The following is a 21,595-nucleotide window of genomic DNA, read 5'->3' as shown; positions in this document are numbered from 1 at the left end:
AATTTAACAATTTAGAATTAAGTAATAATTAATCAAATTATTCCTTAAAAGTTAAACATTTAAAATGAGTAAAGTTTACACCAAAAAATTTAACAAAAATATCTCACTAACAGACAGACGTCAAAGATTAATTAAGAACTCTTTATTTTATATTGAAGACGCCTGATGTTAACGAGCAGAATCACGGTAATTTTAAAACAAACACCGATCACCATAATGGTGACTTTAATTTATGTTTTTGGGTTGTTGTTGTAAGTTTTACTCATTTTAAATGGTTAACTTTTAAGGAATTAATTTGATTAATTATCACTCAATTCTAATTTGTTAAATTTTAATGAATAATATCGCTTGTAATCTGTTGCCACATTTTTTTTGCTCTGTACTGTGATGCACGTTTGTGACTCTCCTGTTCGAACTTTGCAAGTCCATTCGTTCGTTGAATGAACCAAACGACTCTGAAAAAGATTTGTTCATTTTGATGAACGAGTTCGAACAGGAGAGTCACAAACGTGCGTCACAGAACAGAGCAAGGCGAGCATTTGTGCTTATAAAACTTAAACTTTGTTATTTATTTATTAAATGAGCGATCGTTTCACTTGATAAGATCGTATAAAATCGTTTAAAGCCCTTTGAACAGTTTGCAGTTTGCACTGAAACTCTCTTTTGGTCCTTGAACCGTTTGGACCCCATTGAAGTCCATTATATGGAGAAAAATCCTGGAATGTTTTCATCAAAAACCTTAATTTCTATTCGACTGAAGAAAGAAAGACATGGACATCTTGGATGACATGGGGGTGAGTAAGTTTTAAGGTCAGCAAAAAAATTTTTTAAAAAGTGAACTAGCAAACTGTCGTAACTAGCAAAGTCACGATTGTTTCCCGAACATGGTCATGTCGTTAATACAAAGTTCTGTCATGAAACTCTAGATGGCGCAATCACATCTGCTTGCAATCACATCATCTCTATAGGGCGCAGCTGATTGGTTCCTGAGCTCGCAGCTCAACTTTGTCAGCATTTTCTGTAGCAGTCGCTTTGAGAAACCCTCCTCGTTCCCCAGCACCACCTGTATAGATCTGCTACGGGTAACTCATGTATGCTTGTACAGCAGCAGTAGCACGTCTGACTTGCTCACAGCAGTGTGTCGTGTGTGTTTTGGCAGTAGCAAGTGCTTTTACACACCAGGGACCAGCCGAAAACAATCAAAATAGACTTGTAATTTCAATTTTTCTTGAATTATGAGATATAAACTCACTATTTTGACTTTATAACTCGCAATCGCAAGTTTAGTTCTCACAATATAGAGTGGGAAGGTGTTTTGAACACCCAACACAATCTCCAAACGAAGTTCGTTTTGGCCTGATTTTGTTCGAAATGACGTCACATCAGTGCTGGTCGCCATGGTAGCGCATGGTAACCGTTTCTTTCGTCCCGGTTGGAAATAATGAGCTGTGTTTATTGCAGCACTGAGAGGACTACAGACACTTTCTTTTTCAGAGTACTTACATTTGAATTATGTATTGGTATACATACACAGTTTAAACAAATTTGGGAAAAAGTTTTTTTTTTTTTTTTTGTTGAAAATTTCTACCTACCCTGCCTTTAAACAACGATAACAGTATTGTTTTCAAAAGTTTGCGTTTTCAGGCCCCCAAAATGCCGTCGTGGTGTAAATGAACATCCCAAATTGTTTGGTGAAAATGGTGTGGTGTAAACGGCCCACTCATTTAGTCTCTTTATACTCTGTTCGGTTTAGTTCAGTTTTAAGTGGTTGTTCTGTTCGTACATCTTGTTAATTTGAGTTAAAGTCGAGTTTTAAGATCCTACTCAAACTCATCCTTGCTGCAACCACACTGTGACAATTATAAGAGCCTTTGCACAATAGTACAATATTATAATTGGTAGTAAGGTGTCTTATCTGTCTTTATTTCAGAGAGCGTAATGGTTTTCCGGGGGTTTGACAGTGGTGGTGTAGTGCTGGGATTCGCGCTGACACACAACATAATAAAGTTAATAAAGATGGAGTGTGTGGTGTTCATCAGAAGAACTGCTGGTCCGCATCACACATCTAACGTGAGCGAGAGTGACAGCTGGAAATGGTCATGAAAGCGGTTGTGTCGGCGTGAGGCTCTTTGAGAAATGGGTTTGCTTAACAAAATCACTTTAGACCAAAAAAAGTACTACAAAACTGATGTGTCTTGAAATTATCACAGAATACCGCTATAGAGTGCAAGAACCGCTGTATTTTTTATTTATTTTCTCCATAGGGATTAAAAAAAAAAGGAAAAAAAAAACGCTTCCATAAAGATCACCAAACCAACCAGCTGGACAAAGCATCCCATGAAGCATTGCGTCTGACAATCAAATCAGATGTTAGGGTACAATATTGAACGTGTTCACATAGACAGAATTATAGTTAATTTCACTGTCTTATTAAGAAAATTAAGTAAGCACCTTTGTGGTCACGAATGGACGAAAACTAGAATGACTGCATGACATTTAAATGTAGTGTTTAAAGGGTTAATTCACCCTAAAATGAAAATTATCATTCATTACTCGCACTGATGTCGTTCCACACTCGTAAGTCTTTCGTTCGTCTTCAGAAGATATTTTTAATGAAATTTAAATGATTTCTGTCCCATCAACTACCACTTTCAAGGACTAGAAAGGTAGTAAAGACATCATTAAAGTTAGTAATCCATATGGTTTAACCTCCATTTTATGAAGCGACATGAGTGATTTGTTTGCGCAAAAAAACATAATTTACCACTTTATTATAAAAAATATTGATCTCTGGAGCTGCACGACGAATGTGTGTTGTGTTGACGCGAGAGCTGGTTTGTTGCGTGAATGCGCGTTGGAAATTAATGGATTGTAAACAAAGTTGTAAATTATGTTTTTGACGATACCAAACCTTTATATGTATAATAACTGATTGTTAAAGTACATTTAATTGAATTATTGTTACATATTGTTACATATGATATATGTTTTTGTAGAAGGGAGACCGACTCGATTATTTCATTCACAATGCTTCATGGGAATACACTACGCTATCTCACGACCAATTCGTACGAATTCGCCAAATGATTAAAAAGTGTCTAATTCGTACCTCGCTCGTATGATTTGTCTAAACCCACGTGATGGGTAAGTTTAGGGGCGGGGCCCTATCGGCCTGCCGATATTAGACATTTTCCAAACTATCGGTATCGGCAGTTATAATGGCTGATAAATTAATATTTCAAAAATAAAATAAAAACGGACGAAACACGCTTCAATCATCTCTCCTTGGCCTGTTAAATTGAAAATGTATGTTTTACAATTTGCAGTATACGTTATCTATAGCTACATTATGGCTCATCATAGACTAGCTAACCTGACATTGTAATTATAAGGTAGCTTATAAGGCAATGTAAAGATTAATTATTATTTTATTTATCAGAACTTTAATATATTTTGATGTTGCTCTGTTATGTTGTGACAATAAAAGAAACAAGTTTCTTTTTAAAATGCTTTATCATATTATTTTAGTTAAAACTCATAAATAACTACAAATAACTATGTTAGGGAAATCTATTAATGTTTTGTTGCGCGTTTCTGAAAAAAAAAATAAAATATATATATATATATATATATATATATATATATACTATATATATATATCAGCCGATATATCGGAATATCGGATTTTAAAACCCAAAAATATTTGTCGTATTTATCGTATCGGCCTTCAAAATCCTTTATCGGTCGGGTTCTTATTCGTACGAATTCATACGAATTGGCCAATTCATAAAATATGTACGATTTAGCAAAATCATACGTCGTATGAATTGTTACGAATTAGCCACTTTTTAATTATTCGTCGAATTCTTACGATTTGGTCGTGAGATCGGGTTGAAATACACGAGTTGCTTTACCATGATTTCCATTTTTATTGTAACTGAAACTTGATGCAGAACAAGGCATTACTATGTGCTTTAGTGAAAACTGGACCATACACTAATGCTGTACAAAAGCTTTCCCCACAAAGACAAACACTCACCTGAAGGTCATCTGGAAGACTTGTCCCAGGATCACCTGTTGGCTTTTATTATTGTACCCACGGAGCATCTCACTGAAGAGTGTGTCGTTGAAGCGTGAGTCGTGTCTCACACACTTGGGTCCATCACAGTGATCAGCCAGAAGAAGACAGGAGCGGCCGTCAGCAGCGAGCTTGTATTCCTGCACACACCTGAGACACACACACACAGTGACAGCGTTGAGAGGTCATTCAGCCAATAAAACTGTAGTAAACTAAATATATGATAATGTTTTACTGTCACTTTTGATCAATTTAATGCATCCCAGTTGATTAAAAGTATGCTGGCTTTAATCCATTCTCTGGATGGATGGACAGTTTTAAATTATTACTTACTCTGATTTGTGTGCATTTTCAACGCGATCTCATCCTAGGGCGTCATATAGTGACGCTTTTGATATTTCGTCTAAATCCAACGCACATGGCACCCTTTAGCGTCAATATAACACGCTTCGGTTATGGGTAGGTTTAGGTCTGGGGTAGGGTTAGGGTTAGACCACTAGGAGGCGCCTTCTGCCCCATATATATCTGCGTCTCATATTGACGCTAAAGGGTGCCATGTGTGTCGGATGTCTACGGATTGGCAAAAGCGTCAGCATATGACGCCTTGGGATGAGAACGGGCTGATCCTACTGTCTACTACTCTTTTTGTGTCAACTATAGAGAGCCTAAGTCCCTCCCCTTCCGGTCGACCACCATAGGACCTTATTTCGGGAAAATATTGTATGGTATTTAATGGCGAGAGACAACATATATTTTGATCTGGTTTGAATTGTGCCCTGAATTACACATATGATGTTTGTCAATTTAAAAGATACATTTTAAAGTAAAGAAAGTCTCAGTTTGATGTAAAACCGTTGAGGTATAAGACTGTGAAAATACGTAATTACAAAGACTACAAACCTCACAGGCGCACATTTTCTCTCAATGAATGAAGCTAACTTTACAGAGGCTATTGTTTGTCATTGTTTCTATAGTCTTACGTTATAATCGTAATGTTACGCCGTCATACCTGAGTGTTTTGAACCAAACACCAGTGTGTTTCGCTTTCTGGGAGATGTAGTTCACAGAGCGATTTTCACATAAAACTAAATGTTACTCTTCTGTTTTATGACAAACTGAGACGTTTTTGACTTTCAGAATTTTCGTTTAAATTGACAAACATCATATGCGTAATTCAGGGCACAGTTCAGACGGAATAAAAAGATAAGTTGTCTCTCGCCATTGACTACCATTCATATTTTTTTCCGAAATAAGGTCCCATGAGCCGGAAGCGGAGGGGCGGGACTTAGGCTCTCTATTGACGCTAAAGGGTGCCATGTGTGTCGGATGTCTACGCATTGGCAAAAGCGTCAGCATATGACGCCTTTCTGAAATACATAACCTAGACAGTCACCTCTGATAACAAATCACTCAAATTGTAACGTGGACTCTTCTGCTTTTGAAACTATGTGTATTGTGAAAAGCGCTATACTAATAGATGTGAATTGACTTTGGATTAAAATGCATGCGCTCACCCGCAGAACATGAGCACATTGCTGGAAGTCGGGTCATCGGGAAGAGGAACCAGTTGCTGAAGACACAACTGCTCGCAGCCTCCGTTGAACCCGTCCGTACAGTCTGTTCCCAGCGAGTAGTCATAGCAACCCGAACCATCCTTCATGGGCCTCAGTCCTTCTGGGCACTACGAATGATTTGAGATGAGAGAGATGGACACAGAGATCAAAATCAACGTGCCATCAGTGTGAGACAGTGTGTATTCCCAGTGGGGTGTTATTATGTGATGAACAAAGCAGTTTCTCAGGAAGGAAAGGGTGTTAATGAGGGTTGCCAAGGCAGCGCCATAGAATTCAGGAAAAGAACCACAGCCTCAGTGAGACACCCATTAAACATACATGCCAAACTGACCAGCCTACATGTTCAGAGGCAAGAGAGAGACTAATTAGATCGCTATGTTATTTATAAGAAAGTGTGCATGTGCTAAAGTAGAGGATGCTTGTGTCACGGCGGGGCAGGAAAGGAAGACGAGACGAGGATCTAATGTGCAGCTTTATGGTTATTAACAAAAATAACAATGAATATAACTAGAGCGCATACAGAGAAGGAGGCAAATGCGAGTGTAATAATAACACTAGAGCCAGACCGATATATCGGCAGGCCAATATTAGGCATTTTCCAAACTATCGGTATCGGCACTTATAATGGCCGAAAAATGAATATTTCAAAAATAAAAAATAAAAACGGACGAAACACGCTTCAACCATGTCATGAGTGTTGGAGTTATATAGTTTGTCCAACAGAGGGCGCTCTACACCGTTCCTGTTGGCAACACTCGTTGAGTTGGTCGATACAAAGAACATCCCCATCAGTTCTCTTAACTCAAATAAGCATGACAAAATTTGTGACTATCATATCCAGTTTTACTGCTGTTAAATAAGCCGAGAGTGAAGCGGAATTAGCTAGTAATAGTTACGTTTTCGTTGTTACAGTGTAGTTGACTGACTGTCCTTTTAACATTTTTTACAATGTGACTGAAGTATTTCTTTAATAGCGCGTGACAGTTATAGCAATGAGACGTATCATCTCTCCTTGGCCTGTTACATTGAAAATTTATGTTTTACAATTTGCAGTATGACGTAATCCATTGCTAAATTATGGCTCATCATAGACTAGCTAACCATAAAGCTAGCTAATGCCACTATTATCAGTCTGTTCTGTTGTGACAATAAAAGAAACACGTTTCTTTTTAAAATGCATTATCATAATATTTGAATTAAAACTCTTAAATAACTACAAATAACTAATTTTAGGGAAATCTGTTGTTTTTTGTTGCGCGTTTCAGAAAAAAAAATAATAATAATAATCGGCCGATATATCGGAATATCGGATTGTAAAACCAAATAATATTTTTATCGGTATCGGCCTTCAAAATAACACTCAAACAGAAAGTGAGAAAATGACATTAATACAAAGGCAAACGAGGAACTCAACAAGACACAGGTGATGATAATAATTACTATTGAAACAAACTAGCATAGGAGACCAAGGTAATTAAAAACAGGATATAATTATAACATACAAACTGAGCATCCAAAACAGCAGGACACTGTCCGAAACGAGACATGGACACTAATGCGGTAAAAATGCTGGGTTGTTTTAACCCAATTTTGGGTCAAATATGGACAAACCCAAATGTTGGGTTAAAAATGTAATTTAAAAATGTAACCCAATGGCTGGATTTGTCTATATTTGACCCAAAATTAGGTTAAAACAACCCAGAATTATTTAGAGTGTAATTGTGCTATATAAATAAACAAATATGACGCGACTACTAGAGTGGCGAATTGCAGAGCCTCTGCAAACGTATCCACGTTGCTATGATGCATTTCTAATGCTTTATTTAAAAAATGCTTTTAGTTTTCTCATTTTTGTTGTGTATTTATTTTGATAATGAGAGGAAAGCACGCAGCAAATGTTGGCATATTCGTCTAACCGTCGCTCTCAGCAGTGTGGGCGGAGTCAGATGTGCGATAACAGTTTATCGCTGCTCACATATTCCGAACTTCGTTTTCCTCCTAAACAAAGAACAAAAAATAAGTATATCGAGGCCTTTATAGTCCAAATGTGACAGTTTGTCAGGGTGTTGTCATGTGTTTGCACGACATCACTTTCAACTAAAAATGTTTTATGCGTTTGAGCCGTTCATTTACGCTACAGCGGCGTTTTGGGCGCCTGAAAAAGCTACATTTTGAAAATTGGTTTCAAAATGCGAGTTTTTGAAAACAGTCTCCGTGTAAACAACAAAAACGCGAATCTCTGAAGACGATGATGTCATGCACATGTGTATTACATGTTCAGTCTATAGTGTTTCATCGCCATCTACTGGCCTGGCAGCAGAATACAGCGTTTTCCTGTGTTAATGTGAATCGTTAAAGTTTTTTTTTTTTTCACTTAGGGGTAAAACAAAGATCTTAAACCTGAGGTCTGATTTTGTTCAAAATGATGTCTTAGTTTAGTATATCATGGCCTTGAAGCACGGTAAGTCGTAGATAACTGTGAGTGTGTCCTCTAAGGCTGTCACAGGTAAGGTTGCACTATTTAGTTTTTATCGGTTTCTGTTTTATGTAAATCTTGATGTTTTAAATCTTTGCTTGAGGGAACCACAAGAATCTTAATTGGGAGAGTGTTTTCAGTACTGATGCACAGATAGATTGTCAATGAAAGAGAAATTTGAATAAGATGACAGTCGACATCAGCCAGAGGCACTCAACACACTTCATGTTCATTACATATGTATCTCGTATCGGTCCTGCGGGAGACGGGAATGTGCTTGAAGATAACATATGATGGAGTCCATCTGTTGACGATGACATTGTACAGGGGTGCTGCTTTGGACTTTAATGACTCATGTTTGATATGAATATACTTACACATGAAGCAAGCACAAATATGATCCACTGAAGTGGCAATTGTAGTTTCCATCACAATAAGGTCTACAGTCCAACATGAGTGGATGAAAAGCTATGAAAGGAATTATCTGTAGTGCAGGCATGAATCTCATGAATAAAATTACACCCCCAAATCACAAGAAAAAAAAAAACAAAAAACAATAATAAATAAATAAATGATCATTGCAAAAAATATTATTATCAATATTGTTAATATTAATAAGAATACATTTATTTTAGGGCTGTCAAACGATTAATCGCAATTAATCGCATCCAAAATAAAAGTGTTTAAACAATATATGTGGGTGTCCTGTGTATAATTATTTTATATATATATATGTATATATATATATACACATGCTTGTATATATTTAAGAATTATTTTCATGAATATAATATATATATATATATATATATATATATATATATATATATATATATATATATATATATATCATTTATATTATACATATTTTATATATAAATAATATTTAAAAAATTTAAATTTTTAAATATACATGCATTTTTGTGTATATTTATATACATACAAAATAATTATACACAGTCCACCCACATATATTATGTAAGCACAAACTTTTATTTTGGATGCAATTAATCGGCCCTAATTTATTTACAAAAGTTGCTTGCTTTAATAATTACAATTAATAACAGTAATATGAATGATTTTATATTTAACAACTATGTCAGTATTATATATATATATATATATATATATATATATATATATATATATATATATTATTTTTGTATTTAATTAAATAGGTTACAAGGTCGTTTGTGACGTCGGAAACACCAGCGATGTTTTTGAGACTGTCTTTGGTTCACTGCAGTTAAATACTCAGCAATGCTGTCAACTTATGATCTTACACATGGTTAAAGCATATTAAAAACACCACACAGACACCTAATCGACATTAAAAACTGGATTTACACCACAGGGAGACTTTAAATACACATCAAAACAAGGATAATTAATTAAACACAGCTGAACCATAATGACGAGGAGCGGGAAAATGAACAAATATACCAAAACACACTGAACATAACTGTGACACTTGAATTGATTTACTCAAGGACAAACATCTTAAAGCTTTCAAATGCAGGACAACAGAGTATCATCTCTGAACAGACGCGTCTTTCTTTCATGCAGTTCCTGACCCGTTTATTTGCTCGTCTGCACTGAAAATGAATCCAGGCGTCATCAAATCACAAATATTTGTCTCACAAATAGGATGACAAAGACACTCTCAGGTCAGATCTTTTAGAGAGCCAGCAGAGACTGCGAAGCGTAAGACCAAAGGCTTTAGATTGCATGGATTCAAAGAAAGCAACAACAACATCAAGTGAGAAATAAAAGAGCAGTGCTTCAAAGCACATCAGCAAAACAAGTGGAAGATTTATTTATTTATTTCTAAGAGTAGGGGTGGGGGGATTTTGACAGCACACTGGAACTGGTGCACTGGATCATATAACACAGCATTTGATGACATATGAGATACTCTTCATTTTGGATCAGGACAACATCAGTCCTGCATCTGCAATATTATATTCATCACAGTGTTGTTTATGGAGGATCGGGTCAAACACTGAGTCCGAAGCACCAAATTCATGACATTTCATAACACAACACATCTGTCATTCAGGTTATACATGTTTTCTTTCAACAAAACACCAGGATATTCTCTCATTTTAGTTATTTTAACATCCCTGCTTTCAATAATATAGTAAACATTTTGTAATTCAACCACACTGTAAAAAAAAAAATATTTTCACGATTTGTTATCACAACATATTTTCTTTTGTCAAATCAACTTTATAATAATTTATTTAGTTGAGATGACTTATTTTTTTGAGTTTCTGATGATTAAATAAATAAAAAAAAACCTCACTTTTTCCAGTTCAATCAACTTAAAATTTTAAGGCGACCCAGGTTACTTACTTTTTAAAGTTAAACCAACAATTTTTTCGTGATTGAAAAATCGTGATTAATCGCATCCAAAATTAAAGTTTGTGTTTACATAAAATATGTGGGTGCAGTGTGTATAATTATTTTATACACACACATGCCTTTATATATTTACGAAATATTTACATGTATATAGATTTATATCATTTATATTATATATAAATATTTTATATATAAATAATATTTTTTTCTTAAACATACAAGCATGTATACAAAATAATTATACACAGTGCAGCCACATATATTAAGTAAACACAAACTTTTATTTTGGATGTGATTAATGGCGATTAATCGTTTGACAGCATAGTTATTATTCATCTATAAGCTATTTTCTGACTTGCATAGCTTATTGTAGTTAATGGAATAAATTATATAAGTTTTTAAACATGAAAAGAGATAGCAGGGTATTATCGGATTTATGAGTGAACTAAGCTTATTTTCTCCAATGCAAGATTTGTTATCACAACATATTTTCTTTTGTCAAATCAACTTCATAATAATTTATTTAGTTGAGATAACTTATTATTTTGAGTTTCTGATGATTAAATGAATCTCCTTCATTGTATTAACTCACTTTTTCCAGTTCAATCAACTTAAAATTTTAAGGCAACCCAGGTTACTTACTTTTTTAAGTTAAACCAACAATATTTTTTTACAGTGTAGTAATCACAACATTTTTTATTTTGTCAAATCAACTTAAATAATTTATTTAGTTCAGATAACATATAATTTTGAGTTTCTGATGATTAAATTAATCTTCTTCATTGTATTAACTTTTCCAGTTCAATCAACTTAAATTTTTTTTAAGTTAAACCATCAATATTTTAAGCTATTTTCTGACTTGCATAGCTTATTGTAGTCAATGGTAAAACTATATAAGTTTTAAAACATGAAAAGAGATTAATGAAATGAGGCAAATTACTTAAAATAAATCTACTCTCAGGAAACCTCTAATTCAGCCGAATATACAGTACAATACTGTAAAAAAATATTGTCGGTTTAACTTAAAAAGGTAAGTAACCTGGTTGCCTTAAAATTTGAAGTTCATTGAACTGGAAAAAGTGAGTTAATACAATGAAGGAGAATGATTTGGATGTGATTAATCGTTTGACAGCCCTAATAATAACTCTTGAAAATACCATTTCATTGATTGATTGATTGATTCATTGATCATTCATTCGTTCGTTCGTTCATTCATTCCAATTTGCCACTTGTTAAAAAGTATGTCACTGAACTATATAAGCGTTATTGAGTTATTCGTGGAGTGCCATTAATACAGAGATTAAGAGAACAAAATAAAACATGTCTTTTAGCTCATTCCTAAAGCGCTGATGTAAAACTCTCAATGGTGGCCTATAAAAGACGAGCGGTCGTGCTCTCCATCCATCTGAACAGAAGGCAGAGATGAGAGAAAAACCTCAGTGGCTCAGTCTGTGTTTACTCTCATTAGTCAATCTAATCACCTCCAGGTTTTTAATCAGACACTGTGCAATTTAAGTGGCTGCCTTCATCTTAATGAATGCGTGTCCCTCATTATTAATCTCTGGAATTACACGCGTGACCTCATAAACCTGACGTTTGACCTGCGGTTCGATGGAGATGGAGCTTTTCAAGAGTGGCTCAGACACCATCAGTGGCTAAAAGATCTGTTTTATTAGTATTGCTTATAAAATACTGAGTCAAAAATTGTCATTTAACCATCTTCATGTCTTTACATACCAGGCAAAAACAAAAACTCAGACACGTTTCTGCAAACATTAAAGGCAATTAAAGCGAAAACCTGATGATGAGAGCGATGAAAGTGACACAAAAGATTGTGAGGAGGAAAACGGCTCTAAAAGTTGTTTTGTTATTTCGTCCCCATCGGCTCCTCGCCTCAGATTGGAGATGATATAACACTGTGGCTCTCGAATTCATTAAACCATTAAAGGAGCGGAAATTGAAATGGCAGCCTTTTGTGGAAGATCTCATATTGTGCTCAGCTCTGCCGGTCGTGAACGCTGCTGTGTGAGTTTAGACCTCTTTTTATCGGTTTAATGTGCAGATGGCATGCCAATTTCTTTGTTCCTGGCATTCAGAGCTCAACTTGACCTTATCAGATGGTGCCAAAACAGGAAAACGGGACAAAAAAGGAGGAATTTATGATATAGAGAATGACTGCATGTCATTAAAGACACTAACAATTGAGTGTGTGCTTTTATTGAATAACACTTTTATGCTCCTGCGGAATCACTTTATTTTATTGTTTTATTTATTTATTTATTTATTATTATTATTTTATTTTTTTTTGTAAGGGAATATATTACAAAATGGATTTTTAATGGTTAAAAATAATTTTAGTAACCAAAAAGCATGTCTAAATAAATTAAATAAATATTGAAATTTATACAATTTAACATTTAAGATTTTAGACAAATATATATATTTTTTAGGACCCTATGATCCCCCCAAATAACCCCCACACCTCAGTATTTGATTTATTTTTTTTCTGGATTAAATTATACGTTCTCATACTGTTATTAATAATTATCAATAATTATTAAATATAAATAATTATTATTAATTAATTCGTTTCCCCTGTAGTCCAAATGACAACCCCCCCACAAAAAATAAATAAAAATTAAAAAAATTAAATAATTAAAAATAAAAAAATGAATGAATAAATAAATATTTTTTTATATATATAATTATTAAATATTAAATTAAATATTAAATATAAATAATTAATATTAATTCAGTCATTTTCCCCTGTAGTCCAAATGACAACCCCCCCCCCCCCCCCCACAAAAATAAATAAATAAATACAATTAAATAATTAAAAATAATAATAAAAAAATGAATGCATAAATAAATAAAATAACAGCAAATTTTGAGTGTATCTGAAGATGCAGATTTCTTGCTCAGTAAGTGATTGCAGAAGGGAATATTGGTCAAAACTAGCCAGACAAACCCTGATGTGATGGGACACACAGTTCTCCGAGTGGGACTGAAATAATGCAATGTGCAGCTGCTCAATTAGCCGTACAAGAACAATCACTGCACAAATCTGTTACTTTGTGATGTCTGTAGTGCTGAAGACAGGGCTGGTTCCCAGCATGCATCACAGCATTAATAATTCATGCACATTATGGCTTACTGTTTTACTGTGTTAGTTGCATTTGCTCTTTTCAGACTTGAGGTATGCCATGTTCGCCTTGGAGGCTATTTATACCCTATAGATAAAATGATGGTGATAAATTGTGATTGAAATAATCAAAAATGCAGAGCCAATTATACAATTATAGCTCCTAGTATTACTATTTTATAAACACATTTATAAAGACTCTTTAAGACCGATATTGCATTATAAGAACAATTAGTTACATTTATTTTATTTTTTATAATTACTTATAAGTCATGCATTTGCTTTTTAATGTGCATACTCATAATCCATTGTACACTGATTTATAAGTATTAATATAATCCGTTTTATGATTCCATGAATGTATTAATGCAACATGCATTGCTTTAATGTTATTATGGGTAACACTTTACAATAAAGTTCCATTAGTTAACATGAACTAACCATGAACAACACCTCTGTTCAGCATTAGTTCATTTTGTTAATGTTATTAACTTATTATAAAGTGTTACCGTTATTATATTATAGATACACTTACTTTTTAGTAATTCAGAATTATTTCTGTCAAAAAGGTGAATATATTGTCATTAACAGCCATTACTATAAATACTCATTGTGCGTGATAATACAGTTACCAACCTATATAAATGCATCATTGATGGCTTTAAGTAAAGTGAAAACATATGATGTAATATTCATAAAGCAAATGTTTAGAAATCATGAACATGTGCTCATTTTACATTTGAAGTTGTTTATTTGTAAAAGTAACTATGAACAATCATTCCTGAACCGCCCCAAAGAGATAAGTGTCTTTTTTAATGTTACATAGCATATATTTTTAAAAGTATAATTCCAAACTGCTTTAAGCAATATGCATATGGCTGATGAGACAAAGATTTAACAAATCAATTACCATTCATGAATGCAAACATTAGTCATTTACATTAGTCACATTAGCAAACAATTATCAAGATAATTGGTACAACAAACAAGTGTCTCTGGAGCTATTGTATAAGTTTATAAATCAGTGCATAATGGATTATGAGCATGCATATTGAAAAAAAACAAATGCATGACATAAGGAATTCAAAAAAAAAAAAAAAAGATAAATGTAACAATAACCGTTCTTATAATGCAGTAATGGGCCTTTATATATATAGAATATCAACACACTCAAAAAAAAATTGCTGGGTTATTTATCCCAAATTTGGGTCAAATATGGACAAACCCAGCTGTTGGGTTAAATTAAAAAAAAAATGCAATTTATAATCCGACAATTGGGTTTGTCCATATTTGACTCAAAATTGGGTTAAAACAACCCATCATTTTTTATACATAAGTATAAATGGGGTTATAATTCATAATAAGCATGGACTTCATTGGAAGTGTCACCATGTTTTCTTCTGTGGTGTGTGTACATCAGTATGAGGGTCAAATCCATGCATTATGCTGATGTTTCTTATGAATATAACCAGTGTTGGGGAAGCTACTCTGAAACTGTAGTTTGACAAGCTACAAGCTACTCGTAAGTTAAACTACAGTCAAGCTACTCTTTTGGAAAAGTAGTTAGCTACACTACAAGTTACTATCAAAAAGTAGCTAGCTACATTGAAACTACTTTTGCTTTTTTTGAACAACGTATATTACACTCTAAAAAATGCTGGGTTGTTTTAACCCAACTTTGGGTCAAATATGGACTAACCCAGCCGTTGGGTTAAATTTTTACATTACATTTTTAACCCAACATTTTGGGTTTGTCCATATTTGACCCAAAATTGGGTTAAAACAACCCAGCATTTTTTAGAGTGTATTAATAACTGAATAAGTGTCAATAGTTTTTGAAATTATAATTTTATTGCATTGTTTTAAACACTAAATGTTTTACTTGTAAAATATTTAGTGTTTAAAACAATACAGACAACACCCAAATATCTCTGCAAAATTGCAACAAATAGCCTACAACATTGCAAGAAAAAAATATACATCCAACGTAAATTGCATGTAGAACATTTTCTCAAAAATACCGATTGAACTTGGATAAATAAGGCCATGGATAATTAACTTGAGTTGTTTCTCCATCCTCCAAATCTTCCGTCACATCTTGCTCCATCATCATGTGTGTGTCAACACACTTCTGGACGTCAGTGAACCGTTAGCCGCAAGATGCATGATTAAACAACAGGTGGCGGTAATAGCAAAAAATGAGTTTGTAATCTAAAAAGAAGAAGAAAATCCTTGCATCGCGCCGATTCGCGCAGACTCGACGACAAACGCAATGTAGCTTTTGCTCGCGCTACACCGCTACTTGCTGCAAAAAGTAGTTAGCTACTGGAAAAGCTACACTGTTTAAAAAGCAACTGAGCTACAGCCAAGCTACTGAAAAATGTAGTTAAGTTAGTAGCGTCGCTACTTGTAGTTAACTACTCCCCAACACTGAATATAACTAAGTCCAACGACATGCCAACGCGGATTTTTATTTTGCGAAAACGTCCTCCACAATAACGTGTTTCTCTCTGTCGTCTCACTATTTTCTGCTCTGGATCACCATGCACATGTCCTTTTCTTCCCGTTCTTCATCTCGTTTCACTTTTCCTCCTGTTCTTCATCATCCATCCGTCTCTCTGTCACCTCTTCACAGGTCTGGACGCGTCGTCTCTCTCTATGCTAATGGCCCAGGAGGGAGCCGTCGCCGCAGTGTAATGGTTTGGACACAGCTGGCTTGAACTCCAGGGAGGAAACTCAAACGACCAACGTCCAAGCTGTTTCATTTGAAAGAATACATGCCTTCAAAAACTGAACAGAGCCGATATACGGACGAAAAAGGCCCCTACGTGTGAATAAATGTGCCTTCTTAATGCTTAACAAATGAACTTATTGCCGCATTGCATGAGACTGGACAGGAGATTTACAGATTCCTGACTGAATGAGTTTGAGAAAATAATAAATAATAGTGCAAGGCCAACAACTGCACTCTTAGAAGAAAAGGTTCTATATAGAACCATAAAAGGTTCTATCAGCGCTAAGTATTTGGAACCCCTAAAAGGTTCTATACACTCTTAAAAAAAGGGTTCCTCTGGGTTCTATATAGAACCCTGGGGTTCCATATTTGGCCAATAGAACCTTTTACCAAAAAAAATGGTTCTATATAGAACCATTTTGGAGTTCCATATATGAAGCGGGGGATGGAACCATTTCTGGTTCTAAATAGAACCATTTCTTCTAAAGGTGTACTCACGATTAATCGCATCCGAAAGTTTGTGTTTAAATAATATACGTGTGCGCATGTGTATACTTATTTTGTATATACACACACATATGCATGTATATGTTTAAGAAATATTTGCATGTGTATATGTATATATAAATATATATTCATTTATACATCATTTATTATATATTTAAATATATATAAATATATATAAAACCAATTTCTCTTAAATTTATACATGTATATGTGTTTATACATACAATATACTGTAATTATACACAGTACACACACATTATACAAACACAAACTTTTATTTTAGATGTGATTAATCGCAATTAATCGTTGCCGATAATAATTAAAAAAAAAAGTATAGTATGCTCACCAATGCTGTATTTATTTGATCAAACATAAAACAGTAATACTGTAAAATATTATTTCAAACGGTTTTCTCTTCCAATATGTTGTAAAATGTAATTTATAGGGCTGTCAGTTAAACGCGTTTTTAACGGCATTAACACAAACGCATTTTATCGGCATCAACGTTTTTTTATCATGTGATTAATGGTCTTTTTGTCCTAGCAAACTTTTTTTTTTTTTTTTTTCACATATTTGCTACAGGACGCGGTGTGTGCTGCGCTATAAAACCCATTCATTTCAATGGCTTTCACCGCGCGAGGACGTTTTGTTGCTTCGTCGACCAAAGCGTGAGCGATCTACAGTAGCTAGACCGGAAACAAAACAACAGGCACACTCGTTTGGGCTTGCGAGCCGCCAAATAGTTGGTTAACGTTACGTTTTGAGTGGATGACGAGTGCGAGACGCCAATAAGATTCTGAATGGAAAGTTTTAAAAAGTTTTTAAGATAGTTTTTAACTTATTTGCTCCGAGTGAGAATGTTAGTGTGAAATTGAACACAGTATACTAGCCTATGCTAATGTTGTTTTTAATAAAAAAAAAACAAAAAAAAAAACATTTGCACAAAGCAAGCCGATCCACTTTTCCATGTTGATAAGATCATTAAAATGAGAAAAAAATAATGGGACAAAAATAAATCAAGTGACATTTAGAATAGATAAAAATGTGCGATTAATCGTGAGTTAACTATGACATTAATGCGATTAATCGCGATTAAATATTTTAATCATTTGACAGCACTTTATGTGTTCAAAGCTGAACTTTCAGCAGTTTTCGACCAAACATTTATGGTGAGTGAGAGCGACCGGGACGCATCAGTGAATGCTGAGATATTTCACTAAATGAAATGATCCTGCCAGAATAACAACACAAGTACTTGGCGTTTTTACAAGTACAGACTTTTGGAAAACGCTTGAAATGGAGAGCGTTTTGAAATAAATGCGTCTAGTTGGGAAAATAAAAGGCTTTAGTCTCAGCGAGATGAAAAACTGAACACGATGGAGGAATATGTTTCATCTGTTCAGTCAACAAGGGGGAAAACACAATAAATGAATCAGGAGGAGAAATTGTTGGCTATTGGAAACCCTTTTGGTGGTAGAAACTTTAATAAGATCACTCGCCCGGCCTTCACAACTCAGCGTGGAATATAAACTCAGACAATCTTATTAGTTGTTCTCTATGTATATTTCATTTCCGAGAGGTCCTTGCTGAAAACTTTCCTTCCAAAATAAATAATCGATTTCAGCGTGTGTTCTCGAAGCAGTGTGCACTCGCTGAAAACATCAACAGTGGCTACACAGAAAGTGCAATAAAACATCATGATATTATAGAGTCAGCCCTCATGTGTGTGTCACACACTCCTGGAGAAGATTATAAAACACATAACCTGCTTCTCACCAGAGGACGGAACTGAACCGCTTTTATATTTCATTTCTATATTAATATGTTGTGTATTTAAAGATGAGATTACTCACTCGTTCAGTGTAAGACCGCTAATCTGTGTTTGTCTTGATCAGGGTTGTTCTTTGAGCTTTTGGAGTGATCTAATAATACAAATAATGCACTTTTGAAAACCATTGAAGACAGAAAATTATTTTGGATGATGGTAAGTGAATTATGTAATTTCCCTTTAAGCAAACTGCAAGAATACTACATTTCGCAAACATATTAACACTGTAAAAAAATTACTGTAAAATTTACAGTAACTTACTGGCAACAATTAGCCAGTAAGTTACTGTGAATCATTTTTACAGTAAGGGTACTGTAATTCCATTTACAGTATTTTTTGTATTTACAGTAACTGTAATGCTTGGACTACTGTGATTTTTAAGGTCTTACTGTAAAGTTTACAGTATTCTACTGTAAGAATCTTACACAGTAATGTTACTGTGAAATCTACCGTAAATAACTGTAGATTTCACAGCCATTTTTTATAGTGACTCTGGACAGGTGATGTTTAGTCTTCCTTTGATCGATGTGTAACAGAAAAAAAGAAATAAATCAGTCCCTGCACATCAACGTCACATATCTCTCTCGGAGCAAGCATTCGCACGAGTGTAGTTAAGCAGCAGATCTCTGAGAAGAGTGAAGGGAAGGCTAAACGTATGACGGATTTTGAGTCCCGGCCGCCATTACAGAGTTGTTGCAAGACAAGAGCATTTGTAAAGGAAGTGACATCATTTGTATTCTTGCCAAGCACTAAATGCGGTCTGTCTTATAAAAACACAGCATGTCCTAAAACAATCAGCACTGCACTTTTAGGGAGCAATCACTGCTTAATCCTTTTAAGTGTTCACTTCACCTCTATTGCTGAGAGTGTGGAGAAGTGGCAGAGGAAGGCAACGCTCTGAAAGTTGAAGCTGAAGAGAGTAAAACACAAGCCCGAGTGGGTCCACGACCTCGGCCCGGGTCAAGAGATCCAGAAATGAATCCACTCCAGCCAGCAGTTAGAGGGATATACTACCGCTGTACGCTGGTGTCAAGCTTGAGATCCGAGTTAAACACTTACAGGCGTGTGTTGGATGTGAATGAAGTTTTATTTTGCAAGATATAACAGTCACCTGTGATTTATGCATTCAAGCTAGATAATTGCATATTATTTCAATGTTATTATCAAATTTTAAGACATCAGTGAAATGCTGTATACACTCTAAAAATGAATATGCTTTATCTAATCAACAGAACTGTGGCAACAGATTACAAGCAATATTATTAATTAAATTTAACAAATTAGAATTGAGTATGTTGAGTTGTTGTAAGTTTTACTCATTTTAAATGGTTAACTTTTAAGGAATTGATTTGATTAATTATTACTCAATTCTAATTTGTTCAATTTAATTAATAATATTGCTTGTAATCTGTTGCCACAATATTTCTGATTAGATAAAACATATTCATTTTTACGGGAGGAAAAATATGTTTTTCACAAAAAACAAACAAAAACAAATATATATATATATATATATATATAATAGGAAATATAATATAATAATAGGAAATATAATATAGATATATAATTATATATATATATATATATATATATATATATATATATATATATAATAGGAAATGTCCAGATGTAATAATACATTAACACTACACTGTAAAAATGAATATGCTTTATCTAATCAATAAAATTGTGGCAACAGATTATAAGCAATATTATTTATTAAATTTAACAAATTAGAATTGAGTAATAGTTAATCAAATTAATATTCTAATTAATTCTAATTTGTACAATTTAATTAATAATATTGCTTGTAATATGTTGCCACAATTTTATTGATTAGATAAAGCATATTATTTTTTTCAGTGTACAGTAGCAGGTAGTGTAGTGTACTAACAATGCTATCTAACAATGGAGACGAGTCTTATTGTAGTATACATTACCTAAAAGTGCACTTCAGTGTGTTAAGTGCATTCTCTAAGTGGCTTTTTATTTCATTAATAGTATTATCAGCAAGTACAATATTAATACTTTTAAAATTCGAAGTGCACTAGCGTATGCAATGCCTTTAACCATATTTCAAAGTCAGATTTGACATGCATGATGTCACGAAACACGTGAGAACCAATCATTTTTTATGCCAAATCTGACACTTGACGGACTTGTTTCATTACGGAAGAAATGAGTGATTAGGAGATCCCTCAAAATGTGACCTTTTGTGTTGCACGGAGGAAATGGGTTTGGAACGAGTGAAAGATAAGAGCATTTTCATTTTTGGCTGAACTTTCTTTTAAAGCAGTGCAGCTGATCAGATTTTAAAATCAGTGTCAGACTTTCATTGCTAATAAAAGTGTGAGTGATTAAAGCTCATCCTGCTGTATATGATTGATTCATCCATCGTGAGCTCATCAATCGCCTTGCTTTATGAGTCGAGCTCGTCTCCCAAAAAAGCCCCATTAACCGCACTTCCTTCTTCTCATTTCCCTTCCCTAATCTGCACATGTAACATCAGACAAACTCAGCCTGCGATGAGACGAACACTGTAAAAAAATTTGGAGTAGGATTTACTTGAAAAAACCTTGCTAAACGATCTCACTCAGAAAATGCTAGTAAATTTACAAAGATTTGCCAAGTAAAAACCTAAACATATTTATCAGTATAGCTTTAATTAGAAATATTTAAGTTAAATTTACTTGGAATGTGGAATTAAGTAAACTTTACAAAAAATAAGTCATTTTAACTCGGCTTGTAAAAGGTTGATTAATACCGATTTCCTTTGCCTTTGTATTACACTTCACTAAAACAATTATCTTGAATTTTATTAGTCATTTACAGTATGTTCTTTACTTAGATCATCTAAGTAATTTCATGTCAGACTTTAAGCCTTATGTGAAT

At 34.1% G+C, this 21,595-nt stretch overlaps 1 protein-coding gene across 1 annotated transcript in view; it reads right to left on the bottom strand.

The window, feature by feature from the left end:
• Positions 1 to 21,595, bottom strand: part of astn2 (astrotactin 2) — a 432,572-nt gene that overhangs the window by 121,849 nt on the left and 289,128 nt on the right. The window contains exons 12-13 of the mRNA XM_039661894.2: positions 5,593 to 5,759; positions 4,040 to 4,228 (exon numbers count right to left, since the gene is read on the bottom strand). Of these exons, the coding sequence (XP_039517828.2) occupies positions 4,040 to 4,228; positions 5,593 to 5,759 (356 nt within the window). The remainder of the gene's footprint in view (positions 1 to 4,039; positions 4,229 to 5,592; positions 5,760 to 21,595) is intronic.

The sequence above is a fragment of the Pimephales promelas genome, chromosome 4 (genome assembly GCF_988280905.1).
Source record: "Pimephales promelas chromosome 4, fPimPro1.hap1.1, whole genome shotgun sequence".
In the NCBI taxonomy this organism is placed as follows: domain Eukaryota; kingdom Metazoa; phylum Chordata; class Actinopteri; order Cypriniformes; family Leuciscidae; genus Pimephales; species Pimephales promelas.
Note: the sequence above shows the minus strand (reverse complement) of the source record. Positions and strands in the feature narration are given on the sequence as shown.